This window comes from Amblyraja radiata, chromosome 2 (assembly GCF_010909765.2).
Source record: "Amblyraja radiata isolate CabotCenter1 chromosome 2, sAmbRad1.1.pri, whole genome shotgun sequence".
NCBI lineage: Eukaryota > Metazoa > Chordata > Chondrichthyes > Rajiformes > Rajidae > Amblyraja > Amblyraja radiata.
Genome location: NC_045957.1, coordinates 120,777,087 through 120,796,076, shown reverse-complemented (window position 1 = coordinate 120,796,076; position 18,990 = coordinate 120,777,087). Strand labels below are relative to the sequence as shown.

The 18,990-nt window shown below is 47.3% G+C and overlaps 1 protein-coding gene across 1 annotated transcript in view; it reads right to left on the bottom strand.

Moving 5' to 3' along the window:
- Positions 1 to 1,493: 1,493 nt before the first annotated feature.
- Positions 1,494 to 18,990, bottom strand: part of f13a1 (coagulation factor XIII A chain) — a 111,958-nt gene continuing 94,461 nt past the window's right edge. Inside the window, exons 20-23 of the mRNA XM_033014592.1 lie at positions 11,484 to 11,644; positions 9,562 to 9,698; positions 1,635 to 1,857; positions 1,494 to 1,543 (exon numbers count right to left, since the gene is read on the bottom strand). Of these exons, the coding sequence (XP_032870483.1) occupies positions 1,719 to 1,857; positions 9,562 to 9,698; positions 11,484 to 11,644 (437 nt within the window). The 3' untranslated portion in view covers positions 1,494 to 1,543; positions 1,635 to 1,718. The remainder of the gene's footprint in view (positions 1,544 to 1,634; positions 1,858 to 9,561; positions 9,699 to 11,483; positions 11,645 to 18,990) is intronic.

The window sequence follows — 18,990 nt, the reverse complement described above, 5'->3', positions numbered from 1 at the left end:
ACACAATTTTGTAACAAGCCAATTAACCTACAAACCTGTACGTCTTTGGAGTGCGGGAGGAAACCGGAGCACCCAGAGAAAACCCACACAGGTCACGGGGAGAACGTACAAACGCCATACAGAGAGCACCCGTAGTCGGGATGGAACCCGGGTCTCCGGCGCTGTGAGGCAGCAGCTCTACCCGCTGCGCCACCGTGCCGCTCGGTGAATTGGAAGTTGGAAAGTTTGTTTTTCACAGAGGATGGTGTGTGGCTGGCTGCATCAGGCAACATCTCTGGAGAACTGAAGAGTCACAGTGTGACACAGCGTGGAAAAACATCCCTCTGTCCAACCTGCCCACAGCGGCCAACATGCCCCAGCTACACTTGTCCCACCTGCCCGCATTCAGCCCATATCCCTCTAAACCTGTCCTATCCATGTACCTGTCCAAATGTTTTTAAAATGCTGTTATAGTCTCAGCCTCAACCACCTGCTCTGGCAGCTCGTTCTGTACACCCGTCGCCCTCTGTGTGGACAAGTTGTTCCTCAGGTTCTCGTGAAATCTTTCACCATCTCACCTGAAACATATGTCCTCTGGTCGGTGTGGGCAAGTTGGGCCGAAGGGCCTGTTTCTATGCTGTATGACACTGAGACTATTAGGAAGGAGATGAGGAGGAATTTCTTCAACCAGAGGGTGGTAAATCTGTGGAATTAATTGCCACAGACGGCTGTGGAGGCCAAGTCAGTGGAGATTTTTAAAGTGGAGTTTGATAGATTCTTGATTAGTACGGGTGTCAGGGGTTATGGGGAGAAGGCAGGAGAATGGGGTTAGATATAGATCAGACATGATTGCATGGTGGGGTAGACTTGATGGGCCGAATGGCCTAATTAAGCTCCTGTGATGAATGGACAGATGATGACAGTTTATGTTGCTCGTGTCGGACGGAACTGCAGATGCTGCTTTAAACCAAAGAAAGACACAGAGTGCTGGAGTAACTCAGCAGGTCAGGCAGCATCTGTGGAGAACATGGATAGGTGACGTTTCACAGAGTGCTGGAGTAACTCAGCAGGTCAGGCAGCATCTGTGGAGAACATGGATAGGTGACGTTTCACAGAGTGCTGGAGTAACTCAGCGGGTCAGGCAGCATCTGTGGAGAACATGGATAGGTGACGTTTCACAGAGTGCTGGAGAAACTCAGCGGGTCAGGCAGCATCTCTGGAGCGAAGGAACGGGTTATGTTTTGGGTCGAGACCCTTCTTCAGACCGATGTCAGGGGAGGGGGTGGGCAAAGATAGAATGTAGGCGGAGACAGTAAGACTAGTGAGAGAACTGGGAAGTGGTAGGGGATGGAGAGAGAGGGAAAGCAAGGGCTATTTGAAGTTAGAGAAGTCAATGTTAGAGAAGTCAATGTTCATACCGCTGGGGTGTAAACTAGCCAAGCGAGTTATGAGGTGTTTACGAAGGAACTGCAGATGCTGGAAAATCGAAGGTACACAAAAAAGCTGGAGAAACTCGGCGGGTGCAGCAGCATCTATGGAGCGAAGGAAATAGGCAACGTTTCGGCCTGAAACGTTGCCTATTTCCTTCGCTCCATAGATGCTGCTGCACCCGCTGAGTTTCCCCAGCTTTTTTGTGTACCAAGCGAGTAATGAGTTGCTGTTTGAGAGGGAGATGTCGCGGGTTGCGTAGCTTGTTCCTCTAGGCTGGGCGTGTTCCCAGCCGCTGGGTGTTGCCGTCTCTACTGGACCTGTAGCTCCAGCTCACCGCCCACCTGGCGCAAGGCTGGGCAGTCCAAGCTGCCGATGATCTTCCACCTCCCGTGTCTCCGCAGGACCACGGAGAAATTCGCCTTCAGCGTCTCGTTCTCAGGGAGGCGGCTGCGGGTCAAAAAACACATTCCTCGCTTTAGTTTGGTGCAAAGGCCTGTCCCACTTGGCGATTTTTTTCGGCGACTGATGTATCAGGTCACCGACAAATTCGCGGCGTGACGTGGCGTGACGACGTATTGACGCCCGGTGTTTTTTTCCAAGTGTCGCGACATATTTTTTTGTCGCCGCTGGATTTTGAAATGTTCAAAATCTTTTGGCGACCCGTATACGACGCCGGCAGTCGCTGAAAAAAATCACCAAGCGGGACCGAGCCCATTTAGAGATACAACGCATAAGTGATAGGAGCAGAGTTAGGGACAGGCCGAACGTTTTGTCATTTCAACGGTTTGGATAAGGTCCTTCTGCAGTTGTGCAGAGCCCTAGTGAGACCACACCTGGAGTATTGTGTGCAGCTTTGGTCCCTTAATTTGAGGAAGGACATTCTTGCTATTGAGGGAGTGCAGCGTAGGTTTACAAGGTTAATTCCCGGGATGGCGGGACTGTCATATGCTGAGAGAATGGAGCGGCTGGGCTTGTACACTCTGGAGTTTAGGAGGATGAGAGGATATCCCATTGACACATATAAGATTGTTAAGGGCTTGGACACGCTAGAGGCAGGAAACATGTTCCCGATGTTGGGGGAGTCCGGAACCAGGGGCCACAGTTTAAGAATAAGGAGTAAGCCATTTAGAACGGAGACGAGGAAACACTTTTTCTCACAGAGAGTTGTGAGTCTGTGGAATTCTCTGCCCCAGAGGGGGGTGGAGGAGATCTGTCAATCTGCACCTTAAAAATATTCACTGACTTGGCCTCCACAGCCGTCTGTGGCTAAGAATTCCACAGATTCACCACCCTCTACCTAAAGAAATTCCTCCTCTTCTCCTTCTGAAAGCTACGTCCTTTAATTTTGAGGCTATGACCTCTCGTCCTAGACTCTCCCACAAGTGGAAACATCCTCTCCACATCCACTCTATCCAGGCCTTTCGCTATTCGGTGAAGTTTCAATGAGGTCATCCCTCTAACCTTCTAAACTTCAGTGAGTACAGGCCCAGTGCCGACAAACGCTCATCATATGTTAACCCACTCATTCCTGGGATCGTTCTCGTAAACCTCCTCTGGTCCCTCTCCAGAGCCAGCACATCCTTCCTCAGATATGGGGCCCACAATTGCTCACAATATTCCATACAGGCATTCCAAGGACGTGCAGGTTTGTAGGTTAATTGGCTTGGTATAATTGATAAATTGTCCCCAGTGTGTGTAGGATAGTGTTAATGTGCGGGGATCGCTGGTCAGCACGGACTCGGTGGGCTGAAGGGCCTGTTTCCACGCTGTATCTCTAAAATCGAGGGAAAGTCTGAAGTTTAAATTTAAATTTAAATCTGAATTTAAAAGATGGCTGACTCATCTTTGGGACTTGGGAGGAAACTGGAGCACCCGGAGAAACCCCACACAGGTCACGGGGAGAACGTACAAACTCCGTGGTCAGGTTCGAACCTGGGTTCACTGCCTGGGCAGTATGCAAAATAAAGCATTTCACTGTACCTATGTACAAGTGGCAATAAAATATTATTGTTTAAGATATTGTTTAAAATATTATGGTCAATTCGTCCCTTCCCACCCAGATAATCCTCTGCCATTTTCACCACCTCCAACGGGATGCCACCACTGGCCACATCTTCCCATCTCCTCCCCTTTCGGCTTTCCGCAGAGACCGCTTCCTCCGTAACTCCCTGGTCAATTCTTCCCTTCCCCCCAAACCACCCCCTCCCCAGGTACTTTCCCTTGCAACCGCAGGAAATGCTACACTTGTCGCTTTACCTCCCCCCTTGACTCCATCCAAGGACCCAAGCAGTCGTTCCAGGTGAGACAAAGGTTCACCTGCACCTCCTCCAACCTCATCTATTGCATCCGCTGCTCTAGGTGTCAGCTGCTCTACATCGGTGAGACCAAGCGTAGGCTTGACGGTCGCTTCGCCCAACACCTCCGCACAGTTCACAATAACCAACCTGATCTCCCGGTGGCTCAGCACTTCAACTCCCCCTCCCATTCCCAATCCAACCTTTCTGTCCTGGGCCTCCTCTAAGGCCAGAGTGAGTCCCACCGCAAATTGGAGGAACTGCACCTCATATTTCGCTTGGGTAGTTTACACCCCAGCGGTATGAACATTGACTTCTCCAATTTTAGGTAGTCCCTGCTTTCTCCCTCTTTCCCCTCCCCTTCCCAGCTCTCCCACAGCCCACTGTCTCCGCCTCTTCCTTTCTTCTTCCTGCCCCCCCGCCCCCCCCCATCAGTCTGAAGAAGGACTCGACCCGAAACGTCACCTAGTCCTTCGCTCCATAGATGCTGCCTCACCCGCTGAGTTTCTCCAACATTTTTGTCTACATAAAATATTATTGACTGATTGAATTGGAAAATTCAATGTTCAGTTTGCTGAGAGGTACATTCTTAACTCAGTTCAATCAGTTTAGTTTATGGTCACGTGTACCGAGGTACAGTGAAAAGCTTTTGTTGCGTGCTATCCAGTCAGCGAAAAGACAATACATGATTACAATCGAGACATTTACAGTGTACAGGTACATGATAAAGGGAGTAACATTTAGTGCAAGGTAAAGCCAGTAAAGTCTGATCAAGGATAGTCCGAGGGTCACCAATAAGGTAGATAGGTGTTCAGAACCGCTCTCTGGTTGTGGTAGGATGGTTCAGTTGCCTGATAACAGCTGGGAAGAAACTGTCCCTGAATCTGGAGGTGTGCGTTTTCACACTTTTGTACCTCTTGCCCGATGGGAGAGGGGAGAAGAGGGAGTGGCCGGGGGGGTGAGACTGGTCCTTGATTATGCTGATGGGAGAGGGGAGAAGAGGGAGTGGCCAGGGTGTAGGAACACAAGCGATTAGGAAAACTTGCAGAGTTATCGTTAATCGTGGCGGTCTCCGGTTGGAAGCGGCCGATTCGGAAACTCGAAGCCGCTGAGAGTGTTCTTCAGTTCCGACGCTGAAGTTTCATCATCCCAGGACCTGAAACATCGGGCCGCCGTTGCAGCGACTGCGGAGGCCTCAATAGGCCCCGACCACGTGTGAAGAAGAGGAAGTGGACTGAACTTTGGTGCCTTCCCTCACAGTGGGAAACATTGATCCCGCTGTGGGGGATGTTTTGTATGTTTTATGTTAAATTCTATTATATATTTTTTTATTAAAGGTAATCAATTACAATGCTTCAAACAACTTTATATCAAATTAATTCAATTTGCATTAAGTAAAACACTAGTAATACTTATCTACTATTTTTTAGAAATAATGATAGAAAAAGAATAGAACAGTTATAAATCATTAAGAGAGTGATTAAATAATAATTTGATTATATATAAGAAAGAAAAGAGAAACGAAAAAAAAAAAAAAAAAAATGAAAAACCACAATATGTATTGTTAATAACACTACTACAAGTGATAGTATCAATAAAGACATATATGTTAATTCCAATATAAAAATGAATTATTCTCACCAAATCCCGCAGGGTGCACGCCGAGCTGTGTTGCCAAGAACAGCTACTTCTCTAAATACTGTATATATGGAGACCATATCTGTTCAAAAGAATTATACTTGTCCAATAGGACAAATCTAATTCTTTCCAGATGTAACGTCTCCATCATCTCTGTTGCCCACATTTTGGTTGTGGGGGATAATGTTCCCTTCCAAAATTTCAATATGATTTTTTTTCCCAATTATCAAACAGTAATCAAAGAAATTTCTTTGATTTACTGTAAGTGATAGATGTAAATCCGGAATTCCAAATATTATTAGCTTTGGGTTAGGGTCCAATTTAACTTTGATGACTTCAGAAATAACTTTAAAAATTTCTGTCCAGTAATAATTCAATTTAGGACATGTAACGAAACTATGTATTAAATTTGCCTCTGCTTTCTTGCACTTATCACAAATAGCGGAGAGATTCGGAAAAGTACTATTTAATTTAGTTTTCGAATAATGTAACCTATATAATACTTTAAATTGTATCAGTATATGTCTGGCGTTTAATGAACACCGGTGTATTCGTTGTAGACTTTCTTCCCAGTTTTCTTTTGTTATAGCCAATCCCATTTCATTTTCCCATGCTTGACGATATATTTCCGTTATTGGATTCTCCTTATCCAAAATGATGTTATATATATAGGCTATTAATTTTTCTGTATTTGGATATAAATTAAACAGTTCGTCTAACAATCCTGCTTCTTTATTTTTATAATCTTGTGTATTGGATTTAATATAATCTCTAATTTGTAAATACCTAAACAAATGTTGTGGAGACAATCCATAAATATCTTGTAACTCCTGGAATAAAATAAATTTTCCTTTTCTATAAAGGTGTTCTATCCTTGTAATTCCTAAATCATCCCATTGTTTAAACCCCCCATCTAATATAGCAGGTTTAAACGATGGGTTATTCATAATTGGTAATCTAAATGAGAGATTATCCAAATGTAGAGTCTTAACTATTTGTTTCCAAATACGTCTATTATTAAATATTATTAGGTTGTCTTTATAAAAAAATTTTTGTACTTCCGTTGGTGCAAAAATTATCGAACCTACATTGAAAGGTAGACAGTCTTCCTTTTCTATATTTAACCATGTCGGTTCATGATCCATATTTACCCACCAGAAATTCATATTCTTAATCTGAACAGCCCAAAAATAATATAAAAAGTTTGGAAGTGCTAATCTAATTTATGTTAAATTCTATAGTGTTGTGTTTATCATATTTGTGTGCTGCCTGGTAACTCAAATTTCAAATTGTGACAATAAATGTCCTTTGTTCTTTGTCCTTTGAATTAAATGCAAAGTAGGTTATAATCCAGAATATTGTTTATACATTTGTCCATTTTAAAAAAATATACTGAAGTTTTTTGTTGTTGTTTATTATGTTGTTTACGGAGTACTATATTCACACATCTGTTGTGCTCCTGTACGTAAGAATGCATTGTTACATTTCGGGGCCCATGACAATAAAACACTCACTCCCCTCTCTATCTCTCTCTAGAACACGGGTGAGACTACGCCTGGATTACTGTGGACAAGGATGTTAATCAAGGGCAAGTCCGATCACCAGCATCACCGTGTTCTCCAGAGATGCTGCCTGACCCGCTGAGTTACTCCAGCACCCTGTGTTATCCTCCAGATTCCAGCATCTATAGTTCCTTGTGACTCCAAATTCTTACATGCATCAGCTTAAACTGTCCCGTAAATGCAGTAATACATATGTAATATGGTAATCATAGACAATAGACAATAGGTGCAGGAGTAGGCCATTCGGCCCTTCGAGCCAGCACGGCCATTCAATGTGATCATGGCTGATCATCCCCAATCAGTACCCCGTTCCTGCCTTCTCCCGATATCCCCTGACTACGCTATTTTTAAGATATTGAGCTCTCTCTTGAAAGCATCCAGAGAAGCCACGGTGGCGCAGCGGTAGAGTTGCTGCCGTACAGCGATTGCAGCACCGGAGACCCGGGTTCGATCCCAACTACGGGTGCTGTCTGTACGGAGTTTTACGTTCTCCCCGTGACCTGCGTGGGTTTTCTCTGAGATCTTCGGTTTCCTCCCACACTCCAAAGACGCACAGGTTTGTTTGTAGGTTAATTGGCTTGGTAACAAATGTAAAAATTGTCACTAGTGGGTGTAGGATAGTGTTGGTGTGTGGGGATCGCAGGTCGGCCTGGACCCGGTGGGCCGAAGTGCCTGTTTCCGTGCTGTATCTCTGAACTAAAACCTGCCTCCACCGCCCTCTGAGGCAGAGAATTCCACAGACTCACCACTCCCAGTGAGAAAAAGTGTTTCCTCGTCTCCGTTCTAAATGGCTTACTCCTTATTCTTAAACTGTGGCCCCTGGTTCTGGAGCAATTAAATTGATGGGTGCAATACCTGAGCAAAAATTAGTTCAATTCATTATTTCTTTATTCGTTCGAGTTCAGGTAACTGAGGGGTGATCTTATAGATGTATATAAAATCATAAGAGGAATAGATCGGGTAAATGCATAGAGTCTCTTAACCAGAGTCGGGAAACTAAGGACATACGGTTTAAGGTGAAGGGGGATAGATTCAATAGGAATACTCCTAATCGGAATAGGAATAGGTACACTCTGGAATTTAGAAAGATGAGAGGGGATCTCAAAGATATCAAAGGTATTTTATTAGTCACATTCACATACACCCAGGTGTAGTGAAGTGAAATGCTTTTTGCCATTTTGCAGCACACAAAAAAAGAATACAGACATAACACCAATGAGAGTCTTAAACACATAGAACATCCCCCCACAATGGCTCCCACCAAGAGGGAAGGCTCAAAGTCCAGTCCCCAACCCCAGTTCACCCATAGTCGGGCCCATTGAGGCCTCCACAGTTGCCTCTACGGAGGCCCGATGTTCCAGGCCGTTCTCGCCGGGTGATGTTGCTCCGGCGTCGGGAGAATCCTCCCAGCGGCCTGGGAACCTTATAAAGGCCGCTTCCGCACTGGAGGCCGCGGCTTCCGAAGCCAACAAGGCCGCGCCGGTTGGAGCTCCACAACTGGCGATCTCATCGATAGATCCCAGGCTCCCGATGTTAAGTTCAGCGCCGCCACCCGCAGCTGGTCGCTCCACATTCCCGCAGCTCCGCGATGTTTTCCCCAGCGATCCTCAGCTCACTGGAGCTCCAGCGCGGCGACCCAGGCAAGGCATCGCCCGCTCCGCGATAGCGCTCCAGCGCTGTGCCGCCGCCGAAGCCGAGGTTCTGGGCAGTCCCCGACAGGAAACGCCGCTCCAGGCCCGCTGGTAGGCCGCGAGGACGGGTCGAAGCTGCAGCCCGGAGAAAAGCTGCCTCTCCGACCAGGTAGGGGCCCTGAAAGGTAGTTTCCCCCTTTCCCCCCCCCCCCCCCCCCCACATAAAAAAAGTCTAGACCTCCAAACAAAACACTTAACTAACTAAAATAAAAAATAAAAAGATGAAGAGACAGACAGCTGCTGGCTGGGCAGCCGTGCACAGGACAGCGCCCCCAATAACAACTTATTGAAACATATAAGATTATTCATGTTTTGGACACGCTGTAGGCAGGAAACATGTTTCCGATTTGGGGGAGTCCAGAACCAGGGGTCACACACAGTTTAACAATAAGGGATAAGCCATTCAGAACGGAGACGAGGAAAAACTTTTTCACACAGAGAGTGGCGAATGTGGAATTCTCTGCCTCAAAAGGCAGTGGAGGCCAATTCTCTAGATGTTTTCACGATAGAGCTCTTAATGATAGTGGAGTCAGGGGATATGGGGCGAAGGCAGGAACGGGGTACTGATTGTGGATGATCGGCCATGATCACATTGAATGGCGGTGCTGGCTCGAAGGGCCAAATGCCCTAATTCACCTATTTTTCAATAAACTTACTTACTTACTTACTCAAATCTACTCCGCCATTCTATCTCTCCTTCCTAACCCCATTCTCCTGCCTTCTCCCCATAACCCCTGACACCCGTACTAATCAAGAATCTGTCAATCTGCACCTTAAAAATATCCACTGACTTGGCCTCCACAGCCTTCTGTCGCAAAGAATTCCACAGATTCACCACCCTCTGACTAAAGAAATTCCTCCTCATCTCCTTCCGGTGCTGGATCGAAGGGCCGAATGTCCTACTCCTGCGTCTATTGTCCATGTTTCTATGTTTCTTCGTGCTCAGACCCCATGGATTATTCTTACCTGAACAACATGAGATCAGACTTGGCGTAGTCCAGCCCATCAATGCGCAGAACCAGATGTTCCAGAGGTTTTGTGAAGGGGTTGGTGAACTGGACGACCACAGACACCTCTCTCCCATACGCCACTTCACCTTCGACCTGTACGGAGAGGTAGTAGTTATTGACGATTCACCCATGTCACAGTCACTCAGCACGAAGCAGGCCCTTCGGCCCAACTTGTCCATGCCGACCACAGTGGTCACGGTGGTGCAGCGGCTGTTGCTGCCTTACGACTTGACCTCCACAGCCTTTTGTGGCAAAGAATCCCACAGATTCACCACCCTTTGACTAAAGAAATTCCTCCTCATCTCCTTCCTAAAGGAACGTCCTTTAATTCCGAGGTTATGACCTCTAGTCCTAGACTCTCCCACTAGCGGAAACATCCTCTCCACATCCACTCTATCCAGGCCTTTCACTATTCGGTAAGTTTCAATGAGGTGACCCCTCATCCTTCTAAACTCCAGCGAGTACAGGCCCGGTGCCGATTAATGAAACAATCTCCCTTAAACGTTGTCACTCTTGATGGTTGAAATTGAAGTAAATTCCATCAGAGGGATAATATCCGGTGATTGTAAAAATGTCTTTACTTTTTACTGCTGTTTTCTTTGTGACTTTCGTCAGAATTAAGATTAGTTTAGTTTGGTTTAGTTTAGCACAGCTTAGCATAGAGAAATATGATCATGACTGGTCATCTAAGACCAGTACCCCATTCCGGCTTTTAGGACGTTCTTTTAGGAAGGAAATGAGATTTCTTTAGTCAGTGGGCGGTGAATCTGTGGAATTCTTTGCCACAGACGGCTGTGGAGGCCAAGTCAGTGGATATTTTTAAGGCAGATATAGATAGATTCTTGATTATTACGGGTGTCAGGGTTTATGGGGAGAAGGCAGGAGAATGGGGTTAGGAGGGAGAGGTAGATCAGCCATGATTGAAAGGTGGATTTGATGGGCCGAATGGCCTAATTCTACTCCTATCCCTTATGACGGGGTCGGTAACCTACGGCCCCCGGGCCGAATGCAGCCTGCAACCCAAAATCATCCGGCCCGCAGGCGGATAGTTTTCCCCGTAATCATCCGGCCCGCCGAGCGCGGAGCTCTGTCTGTACCGCATCCTGCGCAAAGCCGCCAGCACGGCCGCGCACCTTCTGTGAACACGTTTAAGAAAGAACTGCAGATGCTGGAAAAATCGAAGGTAGACAAAAAATTGCTAGAGAAACTGGAGATGAGGAAACACTTTTTCACGCAGAGAGTGGTGAGTCTGTGGAATCCTCTGCCGCAGAGGGCGGTGGAGGCCGGTTCTCTGGATACTTTCAAGAGAGAGCTAGATAGGGCTCTTCAAGATAGCGGAGTCAGGAGATATGGGGAGAAGGCAGGAACGGGGTACTGATTGGGGATGATCAGCCATGGTCACATTGAATGGCGGTGCTGGCTCGATGGGCCGAATGGCCTACTCCTGCACCTATTGTCTATTGTGTGATTGTAGATTTGCTTCTGTGTCTAGCACGCTAATAGTCGCTCAGGTTGGGCCCCTGAGTTCAGTTTCAGTTTACTTTAGTTTATTGTCATGAGGTACAGTGAAAAGCTTAAGGAACGTTATTCTGTTATCCTGTATCTGTACACTACAAACGGCTCGATTGTAATCATGTTCAAGAAGGAACTGCAGATGCTGGAAAATCGAAGGTAGACAAAAATGCTGGAGAAGCTCAGCGGGTGAGGCAGCATCTATGGAGCGAAGGAAATTGGCGACGTTTCGGGCCGAGACCCTTCTTCAGACTCAATCACGTACTGCCTTTCTGCTGGCTGGTTAGTGTGCAACAAAAGCTTTTCACGGCAATTCCGTACCCCTGTCAGTCAACTAAACTGAACTGAACTGAGCTGGTGACTTACCGAAATTCTCAGCTTGGGAATCTGCAGAGTGACCTTCTTCTCAATGACCAGTCGTTGCTCCGTCTCAGGGACAGTGGCCGTGATGAGGAACTGCAGGGAGAGTTGTTCCACCAGCTTGTCCTCATAGTCCTTGGCTTTGATCACCACTTGCGCCTGTTGGACTGAAAGCAGTGAGATCGAGAGTTGGTTAGAAGGCGGTGGAGGAGACCATGATACCGGCACATGGAAAACCCAGCAATGCCTCGAGTGCTAGTCACAGAGTCGCAGAGTGGCAGAGTGGCAGAGGCACAGAATCACAGAGACACAGAGACACAGAGACACATAGACACAGACACAGAGACACAGAGACACAGAGACACAGAGACACAGATTCACAGTCACAGAGACACAGAGACACAGATACACAGTCACAGAGACACAGAGACACAGAGACACAGAGACACAGAGACACAGAGACACATAGACACAGAGACACAGAGACACAGAGACACAGAGACACATAGACACAGAGACACAGAGACACAGAGACACAGAGACACAGAGACACAGATACACAGAGACACAGAGACACAGAGACACAGATTCACAGTCACAGAGACACAGAGACACAGAGACACAGTCACAGAGACACAGAGACACAGAGACACAGACACGGAGACACAGACACAGACACGGAGACACAGAGACACAGGGACACAGAGACACAGAGTCACAGAGACACAGAGACACAGAGACACAGAGACAGAGACACAGAGACACAGGGACACAGAGACACAGAGACAGAGACACAGAGACACAGAGACACAGACACAGAGACACAGAGTCACAGAGACACAGAGACACAGAGACACACAGACACAGAGACACAGAGACACAGAGACACAGAGACACAGAGACACAGAGACACAGAGACACACAGACACACAGACACAGAGACACAGAGACACAGAGACACAGAGTCACAGAGACACAGAGTCACAGAGTCACAGAGACACAGAGACACAGAGACACAGAGTCACAGAGTCACAGAGACACAGAGACACCGAGACACAGAGACACAGAGACACAGAGTCACAGAGACACAGAGACACAGAGACACAGAGACACAGAGTCACAGAGACACAGAGACACAGAGACACAGAGACACAGAGACACAGAGACAGAGACACAGAGACACAGAGACACAGAGACACAGAGACACAGACACAGAGACACAGACACAGAGACAGAGACACAGAGACACAGAGACACAGAGACACAGAGACAGAGACACAGATACACAGAGACACAGAGACACAGACACAGAGACACAGACACAGAGACACAGACACAGAGACACAGAGACACAGAGACACAGAGACAGAGACACAGATACACAGAGACACAGAGACACAGAGTCACAGACACAGAGACACAGAGACACAGAGTCACAGACACAGAGACACAGAGACACAGAGACACAGAGACACAGACACAGAGACACAGAGACACAGAGACAGAGACACAGAGACACAGAGACACAGAGACACAGACACAGAGACACAGACACAGAGACAGAGACACAGAGATTCAGATTCAGATTCAACTTTAATTGTCATTGTCAGTGTACAGTACAGAGACAACAAAATGCAGTTAGCATCTCCCTGGAAGAGCGGCATAGAATATGATTTCAATAAATAAATCTATTTACATGCATACAGTCATAGTGTTTTTCCTGTGGGAGGAGTGTCCGGGGGGGGGGGTGATTGGCAGTCACCGAGGTACAGTGTTGAGTAGTGTGACAGCCGCAGGGAAGAAGCTGTTCCTGGACCTGCTGGTCCGGCAACGGAGAGACCTGTAGCGCCTCCCGGATGGTAGGAGGGTAAACAGTCCATGGTTGGGGTGAGAGCAGTCCTTGGCGATGCTGAGCGCCCTTCGCAGACAACGCTTGCTTTGGACAGACTCAATCGAGGCACTCAGAGACACAGAGTCACATAGTCACAGAGTCACAGAGACACAGAAACAGAGACACAGAGACACAGAGTCACAGAGACACAGAAACAGAGACACAGAAACAGAGACACAGAGACACAGAGTCACAGAGACACAGAGTCACAGAGACACAGAGACACAGAGTCACAGAGACACAGAGTCACAGAGACACAGAAACAGAGACACAGAGACACAGAGTCACAGAGACACAGAAACAGAGACACAGAAACAGAGACACAGAGACACAGAGTCACAGAGACACAGAGTCACAGAGACACAGTCACAGAGACACAGAAACAGAGACACAGAAACAGAGACACAGAGTCACAGAGACACAGAGTCACAGAGACACAGAAACAGAGACACAGAAACAGAGACACAGAGACACAGAGTCACAGAGTCACAGAGTCACAGAGACACAGAGTCACAGAGTCACAGAGACACAGAGACACAGAGTCACAGAGTCACAGAGTCACAGAGACACAGAGTCATAGAGACACAGAGACACAGAGACACAGAGACCGAAACACAACTTCTATTTTGTTGGGACGTCATGTTGCAGTTGTATAGGACAATAAACAATAGGTGCAGGAGTAGGCCATTCGGCCCTTCGAGCCAGCGCCGCCATTTAATGTGATCATGGCTGATCATCCCCAATCAGTACCCCGTTCCTGCCTTCTCCCCATATCCCCTGACTCCGCTATCTTTAAGAGCCCTATCTAGCTCTCTCTTGAAAGTATCCAGAGAACCGGCCTCCACCGCCCTCTGAGGCAGAGAATTTCACACACTCACAACTCACTGTGTGAAAAAGTGTTTCCTCATCTCCGTTCTAAATGGCTTACCCCTTATTCTTAAACTGTGGCCCCAGGTTCTGGACTTCCCCAACATCGGGAAATTGTTTCCTGCCTCTAGCATGTCCAAACCCTTAATAATCTTATATGTTTCAATAAGATACCCTCTCATCCTTCTAAACTCCAGAGTGTACAAGCCCAGCCGCTCCATTCTCTCAGCATATGACAGTCCCGCCATCCCGGGAATTAACCTTGTAAACCTACGCTGCACACCCTCAAAAGCAAGAATGTCCTTCCTCAAATTAGGAGACCAACACTGCACACAGTACTCCAGGTGTGGTCTCCTTAGTGCCCTGTACAACTGCAGAAGGACCTCTTTGCTCCTATACTCAATTCCTCGATTTCTAGAGCCACTTCCTTAAGTACCCTGGGATGCAGACCATCAGGCCCTGGGGATTTATCAGCCTTCAGTCCCATCAGTCAATCCAACACCATTTCCTGCCTAATGTGGATTTCCTTCCGTTCCTCCGTCACCCCAGATCCTCTGGCCACTAGTACATCAGGAAGATTGTTTGTGTCCTCCTTAGTGAAGACAGATCCAAAGTACCCGTTCAACTCCTCTGCCATTTCCTCGTTCCCCATAATAAATTCACCTTTTTCGGTCTTCAAGGGTCCAACTTTGGTCTTAACTAATTTTTCCTCTTCACATACCTAAAGAAGCTTTTACTTAGATAGAGCTCTTAAAGATAGCGGAGTCAGGGGATATGGGGAGAAGGCAGGAACGGGGTACTGATTGGGGATGATCAGCCATGATCATATTGAATGGCGGTGCTGGCTCGAATGGCCTAAGTCACCTATTTGTCTATGTTTCTAACCCCTTCTATTTATTGTATTCAGGTCAGGGGGAAGTTCCCCCCGCCGCGGGTACCATGTAATCCTGTGCTGCCCGCTCCATGGTTGGATAGTCGGCGACTAAACCGTTTCCACCACCTGGTTTGCCAGGTGAGGAGGGGGTTGTGGACCCCCCAGCAGGACCAAAAACAAGACCTGTCAAAGGGCGGATGAGCTCCGAGTGAGCCAACGGCCATCCACACTTCAGCAGAAGTTGCGACCATTGTCGTACATAGCATTGTGCACCTGTCCCACTTAGGAGATTTTTTCAGGCGACTACAGGCAACTTTTCGCCACATGGTCGCCGGGGTGACACCTGTATGGTCGCGAGTTTCCTCAAGTCGCCCAAAGAGTCGTAGCGTCTTTCTGGTCGCCGCTGGATTTTGAAATGCTTAAAACTTTTCGGCGACAGTGGGCTTGACGCCAATGAGCGTAGCTTGACTTCTCCTGACGTCGGTGCTGTCGTAGGTTGTCGCCAGGTTGACGTTGGTTGTCGCCGTTGCTGACTTCGGTGAATTCCATTGGCGACTACCTACGTCAACCTACGTCAACCGGCGACAGGTACCGGCGACCAAATTGTCTTCAGTTGTCGCCGACAGGGTCGTAGCTTGTCACGGGTGGACGTAGGTTGACTTCGGTTGTGGTAGGTTGTCGCATTTGTGGTCGTAGGTTGTCGTGGGTGTGGTCATAGGTGGACGTCCTAATGGGTCGCGGGTTGTTGACTAGCTTGACTTCGACTAGGCGGTAAGTTGTAGACATTGTCGGGGGGGGGGGGGGTCCAGTCACCGGTTTTTCAGTAACCTGCTACGACTATGACAGTCGCCGGCAATCGCCGAAATAATCGCCTACGTGGGACAGGCCCAGACGGCACCGTGCCCGTTGATGTTTTCAACGATGATGATTATGATGATGATTATTGATTATTGATTATTGTATATTTATTTGTGTGTCATTGCGTTAATAACACTGTTGAGCGACAGGAAGTAAAAATGTCATCGTTCCAATGCCCGTGAAAATAACAATTAAATTCTCTTGACTTTTGAAAGGATCACTAATGTTTCAGCTCTGAGTAGGTCGGCGCGGTGGCGCAGCGGGAGAGTTGCTGCCTCACAGCGCCAGAGACCCGGGTTCAATCCTGGCTACGGGTGCTGTCTGTACGGAGTTTGCATGTTCTCCCCGTGACCGGCGTGGGTTATCTTTGGGTGCTCCGGTTTTTCTCCCACACTCCAAAGACGTGCAGGATCAGCTGCTCCTTGAGGTACCACGGTCTAAGCGGAAGCTCAGAGGGGATAGAGCCTTTTCTGCTGCTGCTCCGGCACTTTGGAACACCTTGCCGTTGCACATCAGACAGGCCCCCTCACTGTCCATCTTCAAATCCTCCCTAAAAACTCATTTTTATTCCCTGGCTTTCGACACTGGCTGAGACATTGCTCCTGTTCTTAGTGCTTTTAATGTCTTTTAATTTTTACTGTTTTTAGTCCTTCGTTTTACGGTTTTTAATGGTTTGTAATAACATTTTGTTTATGAGTTCTCATGTACAGCACTTTGTGGCAACTGCGGTTGTTTAAAGCGCTTTATAAATAAAGTTTATTATTATTATTATAGGATCGTAGGTTAATTGGCTTTGTACAATCGAAAATTGTCCCGAGTGCAGGATAGTGTTGGGGTGATCGCCGGTCGGTGTGGACTCGGTGGGCCAAAGGGCCTCTTCCCGCGCTGTATCTCTAAACTAAACTAAACTAAAGTTTGGAACCTTGTGGAGATACCAGCTCCCATTTGTGATCAGGCAACTGAACCATCCTATCAACAACTAGAGTGAGCAGTCCTGAGCTACTATCTACCTCACTGGAGACCCTCGGACTATCTATGATCGGACTTGACTGCCTTTATCGTGCACCAAATGTTACATTGATTAGTAGGACTGGATGTTACAATCCCTAAATATTCCTGGAGTCGGTCATAGCAATCCTGCAATCCCTGGAGTATTGTGTGCAGTTTTGGTCCCCTAATTTGTGGAAGGACATTCTTGCCATTGAGGGAGTGCAGCGTAGGTTCACAAGGTTAATTCCCGGGATGGCAGGACTGTCATATGCTGAGAGAAAGGAGCAGCTGGAATTTAGAAGGATGAGAGGTAATCTCATTGAAACATATAAGATTGTTAAGGGCTTGGACACGCTAGAGGCAGGAAACATGTTCCAGATGTTGGGGGAGTCCAGAGCCAGGGGCCAGAGTTTAAGAATAAGGAGTAAGCCATTTAGAACGGAGACGAGGAAACACTTCCTCACAGAAAGTGGTGAGTCTGTGGAATTCTCTGCCTCAGAGGGCAGTGGAGGCAGGTTCTCTGGATGCTTTCAAGTGAGAGCTAGATGGAGCTCTTAAAAATAGCGGAGTCAATGGATATGGGGAGAAGGCAGGAACGGGGTACTGATTGGGGATGATCAGCCATGATCACATTGACTGGTGGTGCTGGCTCGAAGGGCCAAATGGCCTACTCCTGCACCTATTGTCTATTGTCTATTGTCTAAGGTTTTTCACTACAGTTGACATTTGGTATTCTTGGGGGTGATCACTAGGTGATTTTGCTACCAATCAGACACATCTTCAGTTGTGTACCTCAACATCACTGGGTGTTTTGGCCTTTTATCACAAGACACCCTCAATCGAGGCAGGGTGATCAGCCCTGGGTGTGTGTCTTATGGTTAGTCTCTAGATGGTCACGTGGCAGCCCAGACAGCATCTTTTCTCTTCAGCCACAGCCAGTGACTGCTCCATTCTGCTTTTTTTCCTTCCATCTTCCTCTCTACCGCTGACTGCGGCTGGTTGGGCTCTGGACTCGTGTCCGTTGGTGGGACGGTACTGGTTCACGTTATTCCCTTTATCCTGTATCTGTACACTGTGGACGGCTCGATTGTAATCATGTACAGTCTTTCCGCTGACTGGAGAACTCGCAACAGAATGGTTTTCACTGTACCTCGATACACGTGACAATAAACTGAACTCAAATTAAACTCAAGCACAAATAAGTTTGTACGTTTCTCATGTGACCGCGTGGGTTTTCTCCGGGTGCTCCGATTTCCGCCCACATCTCAACAGACAATGGACAATAGACAATAGGTGCAGCAGTCGGCCATTTGGCCCTTCGAGCCATGACTTGGGTTACAATGACTTGGGTTCGGAGGGATGGGGAGAGAGGGGATGCAGGGGTCTAGTTTCTAATTAAAATGTATGGGTTTTGTAGGTTAATCGGCCCTCTGTAAATTGCCCCCTAGTGTGTGGAGAGCGGATGAGAAAGTGGGATAACTTAGAACTAGTGTGATTCACTCGGGTGATCGATGGACGGCATAGACTCCCTGGGCCGAAGGGCCCGAACCTTTCCACACTGGATCTCCAAACTAAAACTTTCCTCCTTCAATCAGTTGGACTAAGTTCTCAAAAACGGGTTAATTTGTCTATTTAATAGTTTTGGTTTTTTGCTGATCACATTTTTCACTCTGTGAAATGTAAAATACAGGACAAATCTGCCGTAAATTCATGAGAAGCGAATGCAAAACACACTGCATGTCCCACACATCAAATCGTAATAAAGGTTTCAGAACGTACTATTCTATAGCTCTGACTTTAATGGCCAATATAACTAATTAACGGAGGACATGGCAATGAGTCACCACTGGCAATTTGGTTCAGATCTGGCTCAACAGTTAAGTTAATGTGAGGTCACATTCGGCCCATCAAGACTGTGGAGTCTTTTAAGTTCCTGGGAACCATCATCTCCAAGCACCTTAAGTGGGGGGCTACCATCGACTCCCAGTCAAAAAGGCACAACAGAGGATGTATTTCCTATGGCAGCTGAGGAA